Genomic DNA, 17005 nt, shown 5'->3' with positions numbered 1-17005 from the left:
ATGGCGCGGCTCCACAGTTAATCACTGCCTGTTCTTAGTAGACACATTACTTTACAACTTCCAGCGTCTCTCCACCTATCGCAAAGTCCTGTTTTTTTGTTTGTTTTTTTGTCGAGACTGTTGCACATTACTTTCGTGTTGTGGCTATTAATTTTTAGACCCACCCTTCTGCTTTCCGTGTCCAGTTCAGTAATCATGAGCTGTGACTCGTCCCCTGAGTTACTGATCAAGGCAATGTCATCATCTAATCGTAGGTTACTAAGATATTCTCCATTAACTATTATCCCTAACTCTACCCAATCTATAAGGCCCTGAATATCTCCTGTAAACACGCGGTGAATAGCATTGGAAAGGTCTTGTCTCCATCCCGTACACCCTTCTTTATTGGGATTCTGTCGCTATCTTTATGGAGAACTATAGTGGCTGTGGATCCACTGTAGATTTCTTCCAGCATGTTTATGTATGGTTCGTCGATGCCTTGTCTCCGTAGTGTCTGCATTACTGCTGATGTCTCGACTGTGACAAACGCCTTCCCGTAATCCATGAAAGCTATGTAGAGGGGTTGGTTGTATTCCGCGTATTTCTCTATTACCTGATTGATAATATGAATATGGTCTTGTGGAGTAGCCTGTACAAAATCCTACTTGGTCCTTTGGTTGATTGAGCTCTAATATTGCCTTAATTCTATTGACTATTATTTTTGTAGTATAGTTTGTACAGAACGGAGAATAAGCTGATCAGCCTGTATTTTTTCAAGTCATTGACGTCCCCTTTCTTATGGATTAAGATGATGTTCGCGTTCGTCCAAGATTTTGGTATCCTTCCCGTCAAGAGACACTTTGTTTATAAGGTGGCTAATTTTTCTAACACAATTTCTCCGCCATATTTCAGGACGTCCGTTGTTACTTTATTCTCATCAGCGGCTTTGCCTCATTGCATTACTTCTACGGCTTTCCTTACTTCCCCTGTAGTTACTGGTAGGATGTCGAATTCTTTTGGTCTAATATAGCGTCTCACAATACCATCCTGGTTCTTTTGACTTCTGTGCAGCTCTCTGTAGAACTCCTCCGCCACCTCAGCTACCCTGTTCATATGGGTTAGGTATGATTGTCCCATAATGCATACATCTGCAGGTTTTGCCTATGCGCAAGCTTGCCTTCGCAGCCTTTAGGCATCTGCCGCTTTTTACAGCCTGCTCAATTCTCTTCATGTTATATCTTCTGATGTCGTCTATAACTTGCGCTTATTAGCTTCGAAAGCTACACTAGGTCTATATTGTCGGTTGCATTTGAGACTCTCGTGGTTTGTCGTCTTTTAAAGAGATTTTTCGTCTCCTGAGATAGTTTGCCGGTGTCCACTCTAGTGACTCTACCTCCATGTTCTATTGCACACTATTTGACGATACTGGTAAGATTGATGTTCATTGTGTCAACGCTAACGTTGGTTACCTCGTTTAGAGCCACGAATCTACACTGCAGCGAAACTCTGAATTCCTGTACTTTTCATATTATCACTAGTTCATTAATTGGCTTCTCTCGTATCAGTTTATGCCTTTCCTTTTTTTTTTTAATCTATGTGAATACGAGCTCTTATCATTATATGGTCACTGCATCGGATCTGACTAACTACTTCTACATCCTGTGCAATGCCTGGGATGATGATGATGATATGTGGGGTTTAACGTCCCAAAACCATCATATGATTAGAGAGACGTCGTAGAGGAGGGCTCCGGAAATTTCGAACACCTAGGGTTCTTCAACGTGCACCCAAATCTGAGCACAGGGGCCTATAGCATTCTCGCCTCCATCAAAACTGCAGCCGCCGCAACCAGGATCGAATCCCGCGACCCGCGGATCAGCAGCGGAGTACCTTAGCCACTAAACCACCGCGACGGGGCTACAATGCCTGGGTGTGCACGCAGAATGAAGTCTATTGCATATTTAGTTTCACAATTACGACTTCGCCACGACCGCTTACGGTTAGCCCGTTCTCTGAAGAAGGTATTCAAGAACCGTAAATTATTACGTTCTGCGAACTCTACTAATAACTCCCCTCTGGCATTGTTAGAGCCGACGCCACATTCCCCCACTGCATGGTCTCCGACCCATCGTTTCATCTTCACTGCCCTGCGCAATATCGTCGCCATCATCTCTGCAAGTCCTGACGAGCGGCACTGCGGTCTCCCAATCCTGACTGCTGATCCTCAGAACACGAATTGCCTCATAACATCAGAATGCGCGCTAACGAAACTGGAGGGGGGTAGGAGCGGGAGAAAAAAAAAAAACGACACAGAATTTACGCACGGAATTTACTCATGCGCTTGCGCTGCCCTCTCGTATTTATTCATAAAGTCAGAATACAGCCTCCGAGGCGTCCGACAAGCCAGAAAGCCTCCGTTCAAGCCTGCTTTACACTTCCGTTGACGCTAAAGCGGCTAAGACCATGCAACAAATATATATGGTACGTGTTGAATGAATATCATGAATCATTGTATATTAATATATAAAAATCAAAACTAAATTTAACTACGTTAGTACTTTAGCAAGCTATGACTTTATTTTTGATTTATGCCGTTGTTTTTTGCTTCGAAACTACTGCTGCCGCAGCCACTACGGCTCACTTTGCATTCCTCCTGTCAGCAGTTCAATCATGGCCGCTGAGAGTGACAAGAAAGCGGCGCTGAGAAAAGACGAAATGAAGCGTCTAGCCCTGGAACAAGGTGTCGTAGACGGCTTTAACCAGCTGCGGCAAGAACAACGTTCCCTGACAGCAAAACTTATTGAACTGGAAATGGAACTTAACGAGCACAAGTAAGCGATCGCCCTTATGCCGCATTGCTCAATTTTCGTTTACTTGCATTTTTGTCTGGCGAGCCGGCACTGTAGCGGTCTGTGGAAACCATTGAAACCAGCTGGAAACCAGCCCTTGACATGCACAAATGGAGCAATGTTTGCTACGATGTGTTTACTACCTTCGGTCCTCTGCCCGTGTAAGGAAAACGTAACTCGATGCGCGTGGGCGGTCGGTACGACTTGCTCGACACCGAGAGTTGGCCCGTTGAATCACGTGGCTTCTATTTCTATTCGCATGTTATACCCTCAAAGATTGAGAGTGGCCATCGGCTTTATTCGTTGTGTATTTTTTTCAAGTTGTTTGGTAGACAAGCTGAAACTGTTTGAATTATTCAACCAACTAGAGATTACGTTCACCTGTAATCATACGCATTGTCACCATTACCGTGTTGTGCATGGATTCAAGAACATGAAAGCTCTTTAAGATACACCGTATTATAATGAAGTATTGAAGCCTGCCTGCGTTGTTAACGAAATACAAGTTACGAGGGCAGTGTGTCAAGTCCATTTCCAGTCATATCGATAAGAACCAAGTTTAGATGTTCTCTGATGGGCAGTGTTGTTAATAAGCGTCTGCCCAGGTATCCCAAGAACGTCGTAATACATAGTAAAGCTCCCCGTCACTGTCGAAAAATTTCCCGTGACAGTATTCGAAACTGAATCCGCAATGGTGTGTTGGATTCTGCGAGACCTTTTATTGCTTGTGTTGAGGCGTAAAGCTCAAGATACTGAATGTTGTCTAGGTGTATGCGACTCTACATTTAACTCTACACAGCTACTACTCTCATTAAATTTAACAATAATACTTGCCTTGTCAGATGGAAGGGCTGCCAAACTATGTATCGATTGAAGTACAAATAAAAGAAACTACAGTTCGGACTGGATGCAGGCTGGCAAGGTCATCAGTTGTAGCTCTTCTGTGGCAGTCTTGAACTCGCAAAAATGTCTAAGAAAAAAGTACATTTTAACTTTCGCCATGTGAGTTACCAGAGGCTTGGTGACTGGCTAATAACCTGCTGCAAAATTGAATTTCTATCCCCAGTGCTCTCACTTCATTTGAAATTTACCACTCCAATAGGAAATATGGCGCAGAACACTGCCATTCGCTGCACTTTTGCTTGCAAGAGCACTTTGGTGAGTTTTGTGCTTATGATAGCAGAAAGGATTCCTCACCACTTTAATTATTTTGGCATCATGGGTTACTCACTGGGGACAACATACAGCACACTTTTGCAGGAGGATGCTCTGAAATCTTTGCTTTTAAATGACTATATTAGGGCAAATGCTGTACTATGAAGTGTATAAAGGCTTTGATGTAATAGGTATTGCCTTCTTTGTCAGTTGAGCCCAGTGGCCGTTGACAGGCTTAACTTCTGTGTTGTCAGTTACCATGAAAATTAAACGAGATAAATCTGCCTTGCAGCTTAGTTGCAGAAGCGCTTCAGAAAGTTGAGGGTGACCGACGCTGTTACCGAATGGTTGGTGGAGTGCTCGTTGAAAGGACAGTCAAGGATATTCTTCCTGCTGTGGAGCGAAACAAGGAAAGCGTAAGTTTTTTTTTGCTGTTGTCCTTGAAAAAATGTGCACTTTTTTTCTTCTTTCTTTGTTTTTCTACTTCACTTTGCCTTTATGCAGAGACCTTTGTGTTCTGAATACTATCAAAGCAATAAGAAACAAGTTTGTGTGAGTTTGACCAAAATTGCGTTTTTACAGATTTCAATATTCGCACACATCGTAATCTGCATCAGTGCTGTATTGTGAAGTTTGTCATTTTTTGTGTTCAGTGACGACCCAGCTGAGTAGATGAGTGGCTGTGCCATTTCGTTGCTGACCATGAGTTTGGTTTCATGCTGGGTTACTGGTTCAGTTTCAAGCTGCAGTGTGCATTCTAGTAAGGAACATAGACATGCAGTGATGGAAGTGCTGCTCCAATTGCTCCAAACATGCTCCAAAAATGGTGTTGGCAGACTAAAAAGAATGAAGTTGAAACATGGGACCATCCCGTGAGCCTAAGCAAAACCAAAAGCAAGCTGTATACACTATCATCCTAGTATGCTACTCAATGGCATAAATTAAAAAAATCTCAAGGGGTGACACATATCAGGTAAAGAAATTGAGGTAAATTGAGGCCATGGTGTCGAATTCGTATTTTTAATATAGGTTATATTTTTATTTATGTAAGAACTGAATCATGCTTTCAAATAAAATTTAAAAAAAAAAACGAGCATGGGGTCCAAGCTTGAGCAATCGCATTGTTCTATTCAGTCTCTTTCTTTTTCACCTTTTTTCGATTTCCATAGTTCACACAGCTGAAAGGCAATTAACACAGGTACGCAGTAAAAGATAAAAACCCTTTTTAGAAAGTTGATTTCTGCTTAACTGCTAGTTCAATTATATCACGTGCTAAAGCGAAATCTCAAGTGGGACACTTGCAAGGGGTGTCCTCTCTAGCCTGAACACCAGAAAAGTCCGAGCTCTCTTGACCCCCCCCCCCCCCTTCCTGCCCATGATTTACGCCAACTATACTGCTTGTATACTAGCTGCATACTAGCATACGGCATACTTACTAATAATTATAAGTATTTATTAGTTGCTTAAGTGATGCTGCAGATTTCAGGAGTCGTTAGGAACATGCATCTGCTCCAAAAGCACCAATAACAACCCTAAGCTATAGCATTTTTTTCTGCTATACACTTGAGCCTGCCCCAAAGCACCATTTCTTTCTGAAAGTTCATGCCAGGCTGTGTCAATTCTAGGAGGAGAGTTGCCCAGGGGCACGCAGCAAAAACATTATTGAAAAGGTGAAACTGCACTTGCACGAGTGTCGTAATAAAGTAAAAAAATTGGGCACAGCACAGATATGCCCCCTATCGTCCGCTCGTGGAGAAGGAAAAATTCATGTCGCGCTCATCGACGAAGCTCGTCGATTTAAAGCCATTCGGCGCCGATTCACTGTTCACGCTTCACGTCCAAATGGATTTCTTTTTGTGTGCCCTCACTAGCTCCAAATTTTAACATGATAGTATTTAAAGAGCTCATATCACAGAAATGGCGGCGTCGACATCGTTGTTTATGAATGAATAGTCATTGTTGTCTATCACCACAAAATTGAGAAAGATGCTCATAAAATAAGAACTACCAGCACGGAGCTTTGTATTATGCCTTCTGACCTCGAGGATGCCAGTGCTTGTTTTTTCATAGTTCAGTGCATTGAACTCATTTAAAGAGGAGTTACAGGACACATATTCTCAATTTCTTTACCCTTACAAGAAGCAGGCATGTTTGTACCTTGAGCTACTGAAGTATCTTTCCTGGAATGCTTTTCGCTCTCCCTTTCAGGTCCAGTTCATTTTTCTTTTTTTTTTTTGTTGCGAATGGTCGACGTGTTGTCGGGGGAGTGCAGAAAGGTTGAAGCCATGGCATTAAGTAATAACGCTGGCCGTTTAGTTTGTGCAGGATGTTTGTCTCGCCACAATAGCACTGCCTGTCTCACTGTCCAAGAAGTGCTTCTCACAAGTTGTCGTAAGGCGTCGGCTCTCAATCTTTCCTTGGTATGGCGCGAGCCGGTGCTTCCAGCCTCACTGGGTCACTAGAAACAGAATTCTCTCTATTGAAGGTAATTGGGCACGAGGCCCACCACTGGAGGCGCTAGCGCTGCCATCGCTGTGACGTGTATGGTTTGATCACGTGATCTCGCCTCGCTCTGGCGAAGGAAAGCTGGCGGTTGGATGCGTTGTTTTTAGGCGCGACTTTGCAGTGTTTTCATTTTGGAACAGCGTTGTATTGCACTGACTTATGGTGTGCGGTCTTCTGCAGAGTACACAATGTGAAGCGTCGCAGGGAAAGTTGCTGGTGGCATGCCACAGTTCGCTACGTATGGGATGCCACTGTCACAGCTGCTGGCAGGCCACCATAGAAATTTTGCGCAATAAATATCAAGATCGTGTGACAGAGAAAAGTTACAGCTCTGAATGAGGCATGCGCATGCGTGATTCTCACATTTTCCGCAATGATAACAAAAAGATTGCGGTTGCATGCGGCTGTTATAATTCTGTGTTGCTCCCCACAAAGTGCGGAATTCACTTTCGCTGTGCTTCATAGGGCTATGTGTGCTAAACAAAGATGTAATTTGTGCATGCTTGTCATGACCACCGCCGACCCTCTTTAGATGCAAACCTACAATGGATGAAGTGGCGTGGTTGGAAGCATTTTTTTGCACCAAAGATAAGTTCCTTTACCATTAATACCTATTTACTACTTCAATTCGGCACGGAATGAGTTGCCACCTTTTACAGAGGCAGCGCGATCGGCCTCCGTGGTTTTCATTCAGGTGGCCATAGCAGATGACGTTGGCAGTCAGGCATTACGAGAAGCGTAAAACTTTTCCACAGCAGTTATTTAGCTCTTCGTACAGTCAGGGAAGAAGCTGCAGGAGTATTTTACTGATTTTGTTAAGTGAAGTACAACAAAAAATAATGAAAATAGGAGGCAGGAAAGTGGCTGCGGGGGAGAGGGCGGCGGAGCGATCCTGCCACATAAGTCACAGGGATGCCTCCGCATGGTGGCACCACTGTATGTCCTCGTGCCCAATTACCTTCTCTTTACTGGATGCGTGCCCACTGTTAAAGTTAGGCACAACACATTTCCACCACATCCTGACACATTGATCGATATTTACAAAGCACTCTCCTTTGTTGCGGAGTGAAAAATGCGTGCCAACACCGAGAAGTAGGCACTGCCAGCCCAATGCACAGAAGCACAATGCACTGAGAACAATAGTGAGACAGAAAGCCTGGAAATTGCGAAGGGCGCGAAAGCGTCATCTGTTATGCTTCAGCGTAAACCGTATTCCTATGTGACGCTATCGCATCATCTCCGTGCGCGGCCGCAGCCTGGAAGTTTCTCTCCTTAAAGGGACACTAAAGTCAAATAACAATTTACCTCAGAGTGAAAGCTCAATGTATGACAACACCTAAAATGACAATATTATCAACAAACAGTGCCCTACTTACCGAGAAATTAAGGTAAATGCACAAGAACACAAGCATAGGACATTTTCAATATAATTCTGATGACATCAGACGGACCGCCTACATTTATTTAGTAGTAATTAATCTAACTGCACTAAATAAAGAACTTTCCGTGCATCAAGAGACGCAATAAAATGCTGCTTGTTCATTTCTGTTTGAGTCATGGAAAAAAGAACCACCGGACGTTACTATGGGGAATGGCGTGAGTGGTTCAAAATTTAAATTTTCGTGTGGTACAGGTGGTGCCATCTAGCAGGGCGCAGTTGAAACAAAAGCGTCTGCAATATCTGAGCCAATGGAACGAAATTGATCAATGGCCGTTTTTGCTGCTGTGGCTTTCACTGCTTTCGGTTTGCTGCTATGAGCGCAGTGAAGCCGGGCAACGTTGTGCATGGTAACAGTGACGTGAGAAAGACCGGTCGGTCTGCTTCTTGAGGCGGGTAACGCGGACCACTAAAAGGTGATCTTATTTCAAAATATGCCCTTCCTTGGCACAAAAGTAACACTACGAGCTTTCTGGACCGCCATTTCAACAATCAACGTCGACTTAATAGTTGACTTTAGTGTCCCTTTAAATACTTTCTCCATGCTCTGCGTTCAGTCAAGAGCCTCAGTGTCGCCTTTATACATGGTGTGTCGGAAAAAAAGTGTCCCCTTAAGGTACGAAGAGAGAAGTGAATCGAAAACATAACAACCAGCCCATGGACCATCAGGCTATAGCTTATTATAGACAACGGCGCTTCCTTGCCATGTATGGCCATCAAAAATGCTGACACACTGGGAAGCCACCGCTGCTCATTTCACTGCGATACGCGCCGCCAGATGTTTCACGCAAAGCACATTTAAGAGCACTGCGGTACGATAGTGCACTAGCACAGTAGCATGGTTTTATTTCATATTTTGCGGGATTTCTTTAAATACGAAAAAGTCCTCGCATCACATTTACGTTGCCACACACACACACACAAACAAAAAACAGATAGGTTGTTTCAGAATGCCTCCTACAACATTAGGAAATGCACTTGGCCGTAAAGCCCTATAAGGAATATATAAAAAATTGCTGCTGACTCGAAGGTCGCGAGCTTGATCCCGGCAGCAGCAGTCGCATTTTGGTTGAGGTGAAATAGTTGAGGCTTGTGTGCTTTCCGATGTCGGAGCATGTTAAAGAACTCCAGATGGTCAAAATTTACAGAGCCCTCCACTACGGTGTCGCTCATAATGATATTGTGGTTTCGGTACAGAAAACTCCAGGTATTATTATTATTATGGAAATACATTAAAAATTGTACAATTGATCTTGATTAAGCAAGCTCAATATAAAAGTACCTAAAGAAACATGGCGTAGTGGTGGCGATGGCGTAGTGGTTAGAGCATCCGCCTCGCATGCAAGAGGTCCGGGGCTCAAATCCCCGTGCCGCGCAGTTCCCAACCGGAAAAAAAAAAATCCGCGTGTTGATGGAACTGCATTAAGAGGCCTGTGGTGAGGCGTCACCGGTAACCACCGCCGGGAACGCACTCCCTCACCAGAGAAGGATTGGCCACCCTGGTGCAGTATCTGGCCACTACCTCCCACATGCATACGTCAAATAACTCACGGCCCTCAGTCCCCAGCAGCTGCGAAGCAACTGACCATGGCGGCGGTCAGATCTGCAACGCAGCAGAGGGTGCAAAAATCTGGACTTCAGGCCGCCATTGGAACCTGAACTTGGCAACGTTTAACGCTAGAACCTTATCTAGTGAGGGAAGTCTAGCTGTACTATTCGTGGAGCTAGAGGGTGTTAAATGGGATATAATAGGGCTCAGTGAGGTTAGGAGGACAGATGAGGCCTATACTGTGCTACAGAATGGGCACGTCCTTTGCTATCGGGGCTTGGTAGACAGAAGAGAACTGGGAGTGGGGTTCCTAATTCACAGAAACATAGCTGGCAACATAGAGGAATACTATAGCATTAATGAAAGCGTAGTAGGTATTGTAATTAAACTGACTAAAAGATACAAGATGAAAGTAGTACAGGCTTACGCGCCTACATCTAGCCATGATGACGCTTCAGTTGAAAGCTTCTATGAAGACGTGGAATCGGCAATGAGTGAGGTAAAAACACAGTATACTATAGTGATGGGCGACTTTAATGCAAAGGTAGGGAAGAAGCAGGCTGGAGACCAGGCAGTAGGAGATTATGGCATCGGCACTAGAAACGCCAGAGGAGAGCTACTAGTAGAATTCGCAGAACGCAATAATTTGCGGATTTTGAATACCTCTTACCGAAAACGAGAAAACCGCAAGTGGACATGGTGGAGCCCTAATGGCGAAAATAAGAACGAAATAGACTTTATAATGACTGCACACCCAGGAATCGTGCAGGATGTGGAAGTGGTTGGCAAGGTGCGATGCAGTGATCATAGAATGGTACGGTCTCGAATTCGCCTAGACTTGAAGAAGGAACGACAGAAAATGATACGCAAGAAGCCAATCAATGAGCTAGCACTGAGAGGGAAAGTACAGGAATTCAGAGTGTCGCTGCACAACAGGTACTCGGCTCTTAGTGAGGAAACCAACCTTAGCGTAGATACAATGAATGATAATCTGACGGGTATCATTACGGAGTGTGCAGTGGAAGTTGGAGGCAGGGTAGTTAGACAGGACACTGGCAAGCTTTCCCAGGAAACAAAGAACCTAATTAAGAAGCGTCAAATCATGAAAGTGTCAAGTACAACAGACAAAATAGAACTGGCAGAGCTTTCGAAGTTGATTAATAGACGTAAAGTATGCGATGTAAGAAGGTATAATATGGAGAGAATGGAACACGCTCTGAAAAACGGAGGAAGCGTCAAAGCAGTGAAGAGGAAACTTGGGATAGGCAAAAGTCGGATCTATGCACTAAGGGACAAAGAAGGCAAAATAACTACCAATATGGATAGGATAGTTAAAATAGCAGAGGAGTTTTACGGAGATCTGTACAGTAGCCGGGACAACCACGACTTTAATACTATAAGAACTAGCAGTAACCCAGATGACACCCCACCAGTAATTATAGAAGACAGAAAAGCTTTGGAGAGCATGCGAAGAGGCAAAGCTGCTGGTGAGGATCAGGTAACATCAGATCTGCTGAAAGATGGAGGACAGATTGTGTTAAAAAAACTAGCCACCCTGTTTACGAGGTGTCTCCTGACGGGAAGGGTACCAGAGTCTTGGAAGAACGCTAGCATCATCTTAATACATAAGAAAGGAGATGACAAGGACTTGAAGAATTACAGGCCGATCAGCTTGCTCTCTGTAGTATACAAGCTATTTAGAACCCCAGGCGGTCGAAATTTCCGGAGCCCTCCACTACGGCGTCTCTCATAATCATGAAGTGGTTTTGGGACGTTAAACCCCACATATCAATCAATCAAACAAGCTATTTACAAAGGTAATTGCTAACAGAGTAAAGAAAACATTAGAATTCAATCAGCCAAAGAAACAAGCAGGATTTCGAACGGGCTACTCAACAATTGACCACATTCATACTATCAATCAGGTAATAGAGAAATGCTCAGAGTATAAGCAACCACTATACATAGCCTTCATAGATTACGAGAAGGCGTTTGATTCAGTAGAAATATCAGCCGTCATGCAGACACTGCGGAATCAGGGCGTAGATGAAGTATATATAAACATTCTGGAAGAAATCTACAGGGGATGAACTGCTACCATAGTGCTTCATAAAGAAAGCAACAGAATGCCAATCAAGAAGGGTTTAAGGCAGGGGGACACAATCTCCCCAATGTAATTTACCGTGTGCTTACAGGAGGTTTTCAGAAGCCTAGACTGGGAACAGTTAGGGATAAGAGTTAATGGAGAATACCTTAGTAACCTGCGCTTCGCTGATGACATTGCATTGCTGAGTAACTCGGGACGAATTGCAACTCATGATTACGGAGTTAGACAAGGAGAGCAGAAAGGTGGGTCTTAAAATTAATCTGCAGAAAACGAAAGTAATGTACAACAACCTCGGAAAGGAGCAGCGCTTCGAGATAGGTAATAGTGCACTTGAAGTTGTAAAAGACTATGTCTACTTAGGGCAGCTAATAACCGCAGAGCCTAACCACGAGATTGAAGTAACTAGAAGAATAAGAATGGGGTGGAGCACATTCGGCAAGCACTCTCAAATTATGACAGGTAGATTGCCGCTATCCCTCAAGGGGAAGGTATATAACAGCTGTATCTTGCCGGTACTTAGCTACGAAGCAGAAACCTGGAGACTTACAAAGAGGGTTCAGCTTAAATTGAGGACGACGCAGCGAGCATTGGAAAGAAAAATGGTAGGTGTAACCTTAAGAGACAAGAAGAGAGCAGAGTGGATTAGGGGACAAACGGGGGTTAAGGATATCATAGTTGAAATAAAGAAGAGGAAATGGACATGGGCCGGGCATGTAGCGCGTAGACAGGATAACTGCTGGTCATTAAGGGTAACTAACTGGATTCCCAGAGAAGGGAAGCGGGTTAGGGGGAGACAGAAGGTTAGGTGGGCAGATGAGATTAAGAAGTTTGCGGGTATAAATTGGCAGCAGCAAGCACAGGACCGGGTTAACTGGCGGAACATGGGAGAGGCCTTTGTCCTGCAGTGGACGTAGTGAGGATGATGATAATGATGATGAAGAAACACCACATTATAGCTAACCACATGTCATTGCTTTCGTTTGCTTGTGGTTAACCACTTTAAAAAAATTATTTGGCTGTAGGTATGTGTAAAACTTTGTACAGTGAAACCTCACTGCTAAGTTTTTCACTACTGAGTTTTTCCAGTTGTTACAACTCTTTCTACCGGTAGGATCTAATGTATAGGGATCCTATCGGTGCAAGTACTGGAAGCCACTCGAGTGACTACAGAAAAGAGTGGCCATGTTGACTTTTTGTGCACCTTGGCTTTATCATAAGATTGCAACACATGCAACACATGAGTGTTGCAAGCAACGCTCATGCGCATGTCAAATCGACTAAAGAATCAGTGAAGTTTCAAACGCATTTACGGCTGCACCCAATCATGTAACTTATCAGCACTGCCTCCAGCCGTTACACTATGGAATGATCTTCCTAACACAACAGCTTCAATCACTGACCATACACACTTCCGCAACCAAGTATACCGGCACTACTTTCCATAAAAATATAGCTCTATATACCTGTACATATCTGCAAATGTGTTCTGACTTAGTTCCTCGTGCTCATGTTTGGCACCATTTATTTTGAGTACTTGCCATTTATTCAACTTTGTATTAGACACCACCATTGTAACTTCATTGTTTTTGCATGCCCTTTCTCTATACATTAGGTTATATTACCACATTAATGTTTTTGCACTCTATTGCTTCTGTTATATTTTGTTTTCTTTTCTCGCCCCCCTTACTCATTGTTCCTACGGGAACCTGTAAGGTTATGTGAATAAATAAATAAAACCCTTAACGCAGTGATGTTCCGTACTACGCCGAGGAATTCCCATTCAGAGCCATGAAAATTCCCTGTTTCAAGGATTTTTCCCTGCAAGCGTTCACAAAATTCTTAGCATATTTCTCTACACAACAGTACTATTTTCCACCCCCTGCCACGCTCACACCTTCTATAACTACACGTGTCTCAGGTACTGGCGACATTGGAAATCATGACTAGCCCCTCCACTGCCACCAAAAGCATGACCTTATTAATTCGTATACTGTGAGTACACTACACATTGTAGGCTTCAAGTCTAACACGAATAGTGAACTAGAATTCGATCTGTGTAAATATCAGAAACAAATCTCAGAGGCTATGCTTGCATGGTGCATGCGCCAGAGCAGACTAGAGCAGGTGAAAGTGCACTGTGGCCCCTAGTTATTGGTTGTCGTAGGAGAATTTAACTATTCCTGAAATTCCCTGCAATATCACAAAGATTCTCTTTTCACCTTTGGCCAAAATGACTGGCGAAAATTCCCCGAAAATGGGAAACTTTCCTGCACGGAACATCACTGCCTTAACGTGCTTTCATTGAATGCGGCCAAAAGCGTAGCTTTAGAGATTCCTATTGCAGTCATGGGTCTGTGACGTAATTGGCTTTAAACTTGTTTTGACGATTTGCAAAAGTGATTCCTTTGAGACAGGAGTTCTCCATTCTCACTGCCGTGTTAGTGTGAACTCATCGGCATCGTTATTGGTCAGTTGAATTAGTATAGTTTGCAGTCAGGCACGTCGCACTGGTCGTGTTGCATATGTTTAGTTCTTTCACATCTACGACTGCCCGGGACAAAAGAATCGGGTATTTTAAGAAAATTTCTGTGAGCTCCGTGGATCTATCCATCAAGATTTTTTTAAGTGCACTGGAAAACATAGACAAGAAGATCTAGGCGGGAAGCACTGCCCTGTCTACTACTTTTGTACTTAACGAAGATTTTCAAGCATAAACGTAAACCAACTGACCCAACTCACCATCTTGCTGCAATCTTATTGATTTACTCTATCATAGTTGGGTGAGCTAGTGCATGCACCAGTTACGCAAGTTTAGGAGTTGGCAGAGCAGGGGTTATTTTCTCCTAAGATCTTTGATGGGAGCACTTTCACTTTTGACCCCGCCGCGGTGGTCTAGTGGCTAAGGTACTCGGCTGCTGACCCGGAGGATGCGGGTTCGATTCCCGGCTGCGGCGGCTGCATTTCCGATGGAGGCGGAAATGTTGTAGGCCCGTGTACTCAGATTTGGGTGCACGTTAAAGAACCCCAGGTGGTCAAAATTTCCGGAGCCCTCCACTACGGCGTCTCTCATAATCAAATGGTGGTTTTGGGACGTTAAACCCCACAAATCAATCAATCAATCACTTTCACTTTTGCAAGACATTCTACCATCTACCACGCCACGGCAAACTGACACTATGCCAACAGTACAACATTACAGCTTTGAGACCTCTTATCCTTTGACAGTCTTGCAAGGCTATCATCAAAAGTGATCACTGGTTGTGGCGTAAAAAATTCGTGCCAACACCGAGAAGTAGGCGCTGCCAGCGCAATGCACTGGGCACACAGATGTTGGCCGTAGTGACACCAGATATGGCACTGCAGGTGATCAGGATTTTTTTCGTGCTTCTCAGGTATGGATTAATACACCAGGCATCATTGCGTGGCTCTTAAACTGTAATCATTTTAACAAAATTTTTTAACACAAAATATTGTTTTGTTTTTCATGTTTCCTGGCTCTCATGTTCACTTCTTATGGTCCCTTATAAAATGTATGACGGTTCTACTGTTTGTACGTATACACGCAGTTATACCCAAAAGTGCCGTTCGGTGCTTGATTGACGCCTTCGAAATGCACACCGTAGGAATGAACAAATAGTTATTGTGCAGCACACGCAACTCCAGTGAGTCACGCCTCCCACCACTTGTGGATGGCATTTTGCGCAACTCGCCCAACGCTCGGTTCTTCCACCACTTGTTCTGTAAATACTAGTCTAAATAGGTAGTTTTATGGTTTCAAAAGATACCCAACTCCATGGCCAGAACTACACCACAAGCACCCCTGCTTCCATTTTCTGCAAGAATCAAACATGCTAGAAATGCGTGACTCTAAGTGAAATTTGGATGTGGGTTGAGAACAGGGAGTTTGAAGTTCCTAAACATAATATCCCCCTTCATAATACCCATTCTCAAAATGTCAACGTCCTAATAAATTTCCTAGGAGAACCCTGCTCATGTATGCGTGTGTGTGTGCGAGCAAGCATGTATATGTGTGTGCAAAGTTCATCAAATAGACAGACATGCTCACACCCCTGATAATACTGCTACGTTACAGTAGCCTAGTTGTCAATAGTACCTCAATATTCAAACTGACCGATGTTATAGCTGGATGACATTACATTGGGCCAACTTACCCAGTCTGCAGTACTTGCCAATTACAGTAGCCAAGTTGTCTCTGCTAGTGTTGTTGTTGCTGTGTGCTACGTTGTACTTGAGAGCGCATCTGAAAGCTGTCTTTTTTGTTTTACAGATTGCAAAATCAGTGGAGGCGTTAAATGAGAAGATTGTAGAGAAGGGCCAGGAGGTGAACGAGTATCGGGAGAAGCACAACATCCAGATTAGGGTCTCTTCTAATACAGCCTCCAAGTCCCAGCATACTGCAGGAAGCAGTGGGGGAGAAAGTGAGAAGCCAGCGTCACAACCTGCAACAGGAGTGTTAGTCTGACGAAGTCAGTTTGCTGTTTTTTTTTTTTCATTTAAATGATTAGGTCGCAGCTTCATGCTTCCAGTTTTATTACCACAGCTGCTTTGCATGTTTTTTACAAAGGACACTGAAGCTTTAACAAGGAGCCGCATGATAATGTATTTGCGTTTCTGACCTTGATGCCCCTCAGACCCCATTTTTTTTTTATAAAAATAAAATATTTATATGAATTTTTGAATTAAGCTGTTCGTGACATTCTAAGTTGGTGCCATGGTCACTTTGTAACTGCAGTTTCTATCATCACCCAAGGCACTTGACCACATCTTTCTGCTAAGTTCCAGTTGCACTTGTTTACTTAAAAGGGACCGACCACGAATTTTATGGTAACTGTTTTCTTTATTGCAAAGTTTTGCAACCAACCAACCAACGGAAAGCTTACTAGTTAGAGTGTCTAATGACAGAGTTTTAGCGTGGTTTGTAATCATAATTTTTTATTTGCAGGAAATACGAAGTCGCAATCTAAATGTTACAACGCATGCTGCAAATGGTGAACGTGAGAGTGGTTCATGTTTGTGCACAGTGGTTTACCTCACACGTGCCCCGACATGCAAAGGCAGCGCCACTTCTCATCATGCAGCTGCTTTTACCTCGGAGCAGCACAAAATACAGCGTGCCTGGGCAATAATATCAATAGTATATATTTTGACCAAATATGGCGCACATGGCAGTATTAGACTACTTGACTACGCATAGCCAAGTGATCGGCTCTGTAATCAAGCTTCAAGTTTCTTTTGCTAGGCTGCACGACATGACGGGCTTTTGTTGCTTTTAAACATGATTTTAAAATATAAATTCTGCTTAGCTCGTGAAAAAAATGCTTGAGTTTGTCACTATATATCACATCCTTTTTAACTTCCTTCAGAATCAAATGACACATCATGACCAGTTGTCGATCCCTTTA

General features: G+C 43.6%; 1 protein-coding gene across 1 annotated transcript; it reads left to right on the top strand.

The window, feature by feature from the left end:
* The first annotated feature begins 2624 nt into the window (after nt 1-2624).
* Pfdn2 (prefoldin 2) lies at nt 2625-16282 on the top strand. The gene is made up of 3 exons (XM_037422656.2): nt 2625-2810; nt 4276-4399; nt 15871-16282. The coding sequence occupies exons 1-3, from the start codon at nt 2650-2652 to the stop codon at nt 16063-16065; spliced, it is 480 nt and encodes a 159-aa protein (XP_037278553.2). The 5' UTR covers nt 2625-2649; the 3' UTR covers nt 16066-16282.
* The last annotated feature ends 723 nt before the right edge of the window (nt 16283-17005 follow it).

Source organism: Rhipicephalus microplus, chromosome 4 (genome assembly GCF_043290135.1).
Source record: "Rhipicephalus microplus isolate Deutch F79 chromosome 4, USDA_Rmic, whole genome shotgun sequence".
NCBI classification, from domain to species: Eukaryota; Metazoa; Arthropoda; class Arachnida; order Ixodida; family Ixodidae; genus Rhipicephalus; species Rhipicephalus microplus.
The sequence above is the reverse complement of the archived record's forward strand: the minus strand, read 5'-3'. Positions and strand labels throughout refer to the sequence as shown.

What these genes read in the sequence shown, in the direction of transcription:
- Pfdn2 (XM_037422656.2), top strand. Translation starts at nt 2,650, where the DNA reads ATGGCCGCTGAGAGTGACAAGAAAGCGGCGCTGAGAAAAGACGAAATG. An exon ending in ATGGAACTTAACGAGCACAA is followed by an intron (nt 2,811 to 4,275) that starts GTAAGCGATCGC and finishes TCTGCCTTGCAG; the next exon opens with CTTAGTTGCAGAAGCGCTTC. An exon ending in TGGAGCGAAACAAGGAAAGC is followed by an intron (nt 4,400 to 15,870) that starts GTAAGTTTTTTT and finishes TTTGTTTTACAG; the next exon opens with ATTGCAAAATCAGTGGAGGC.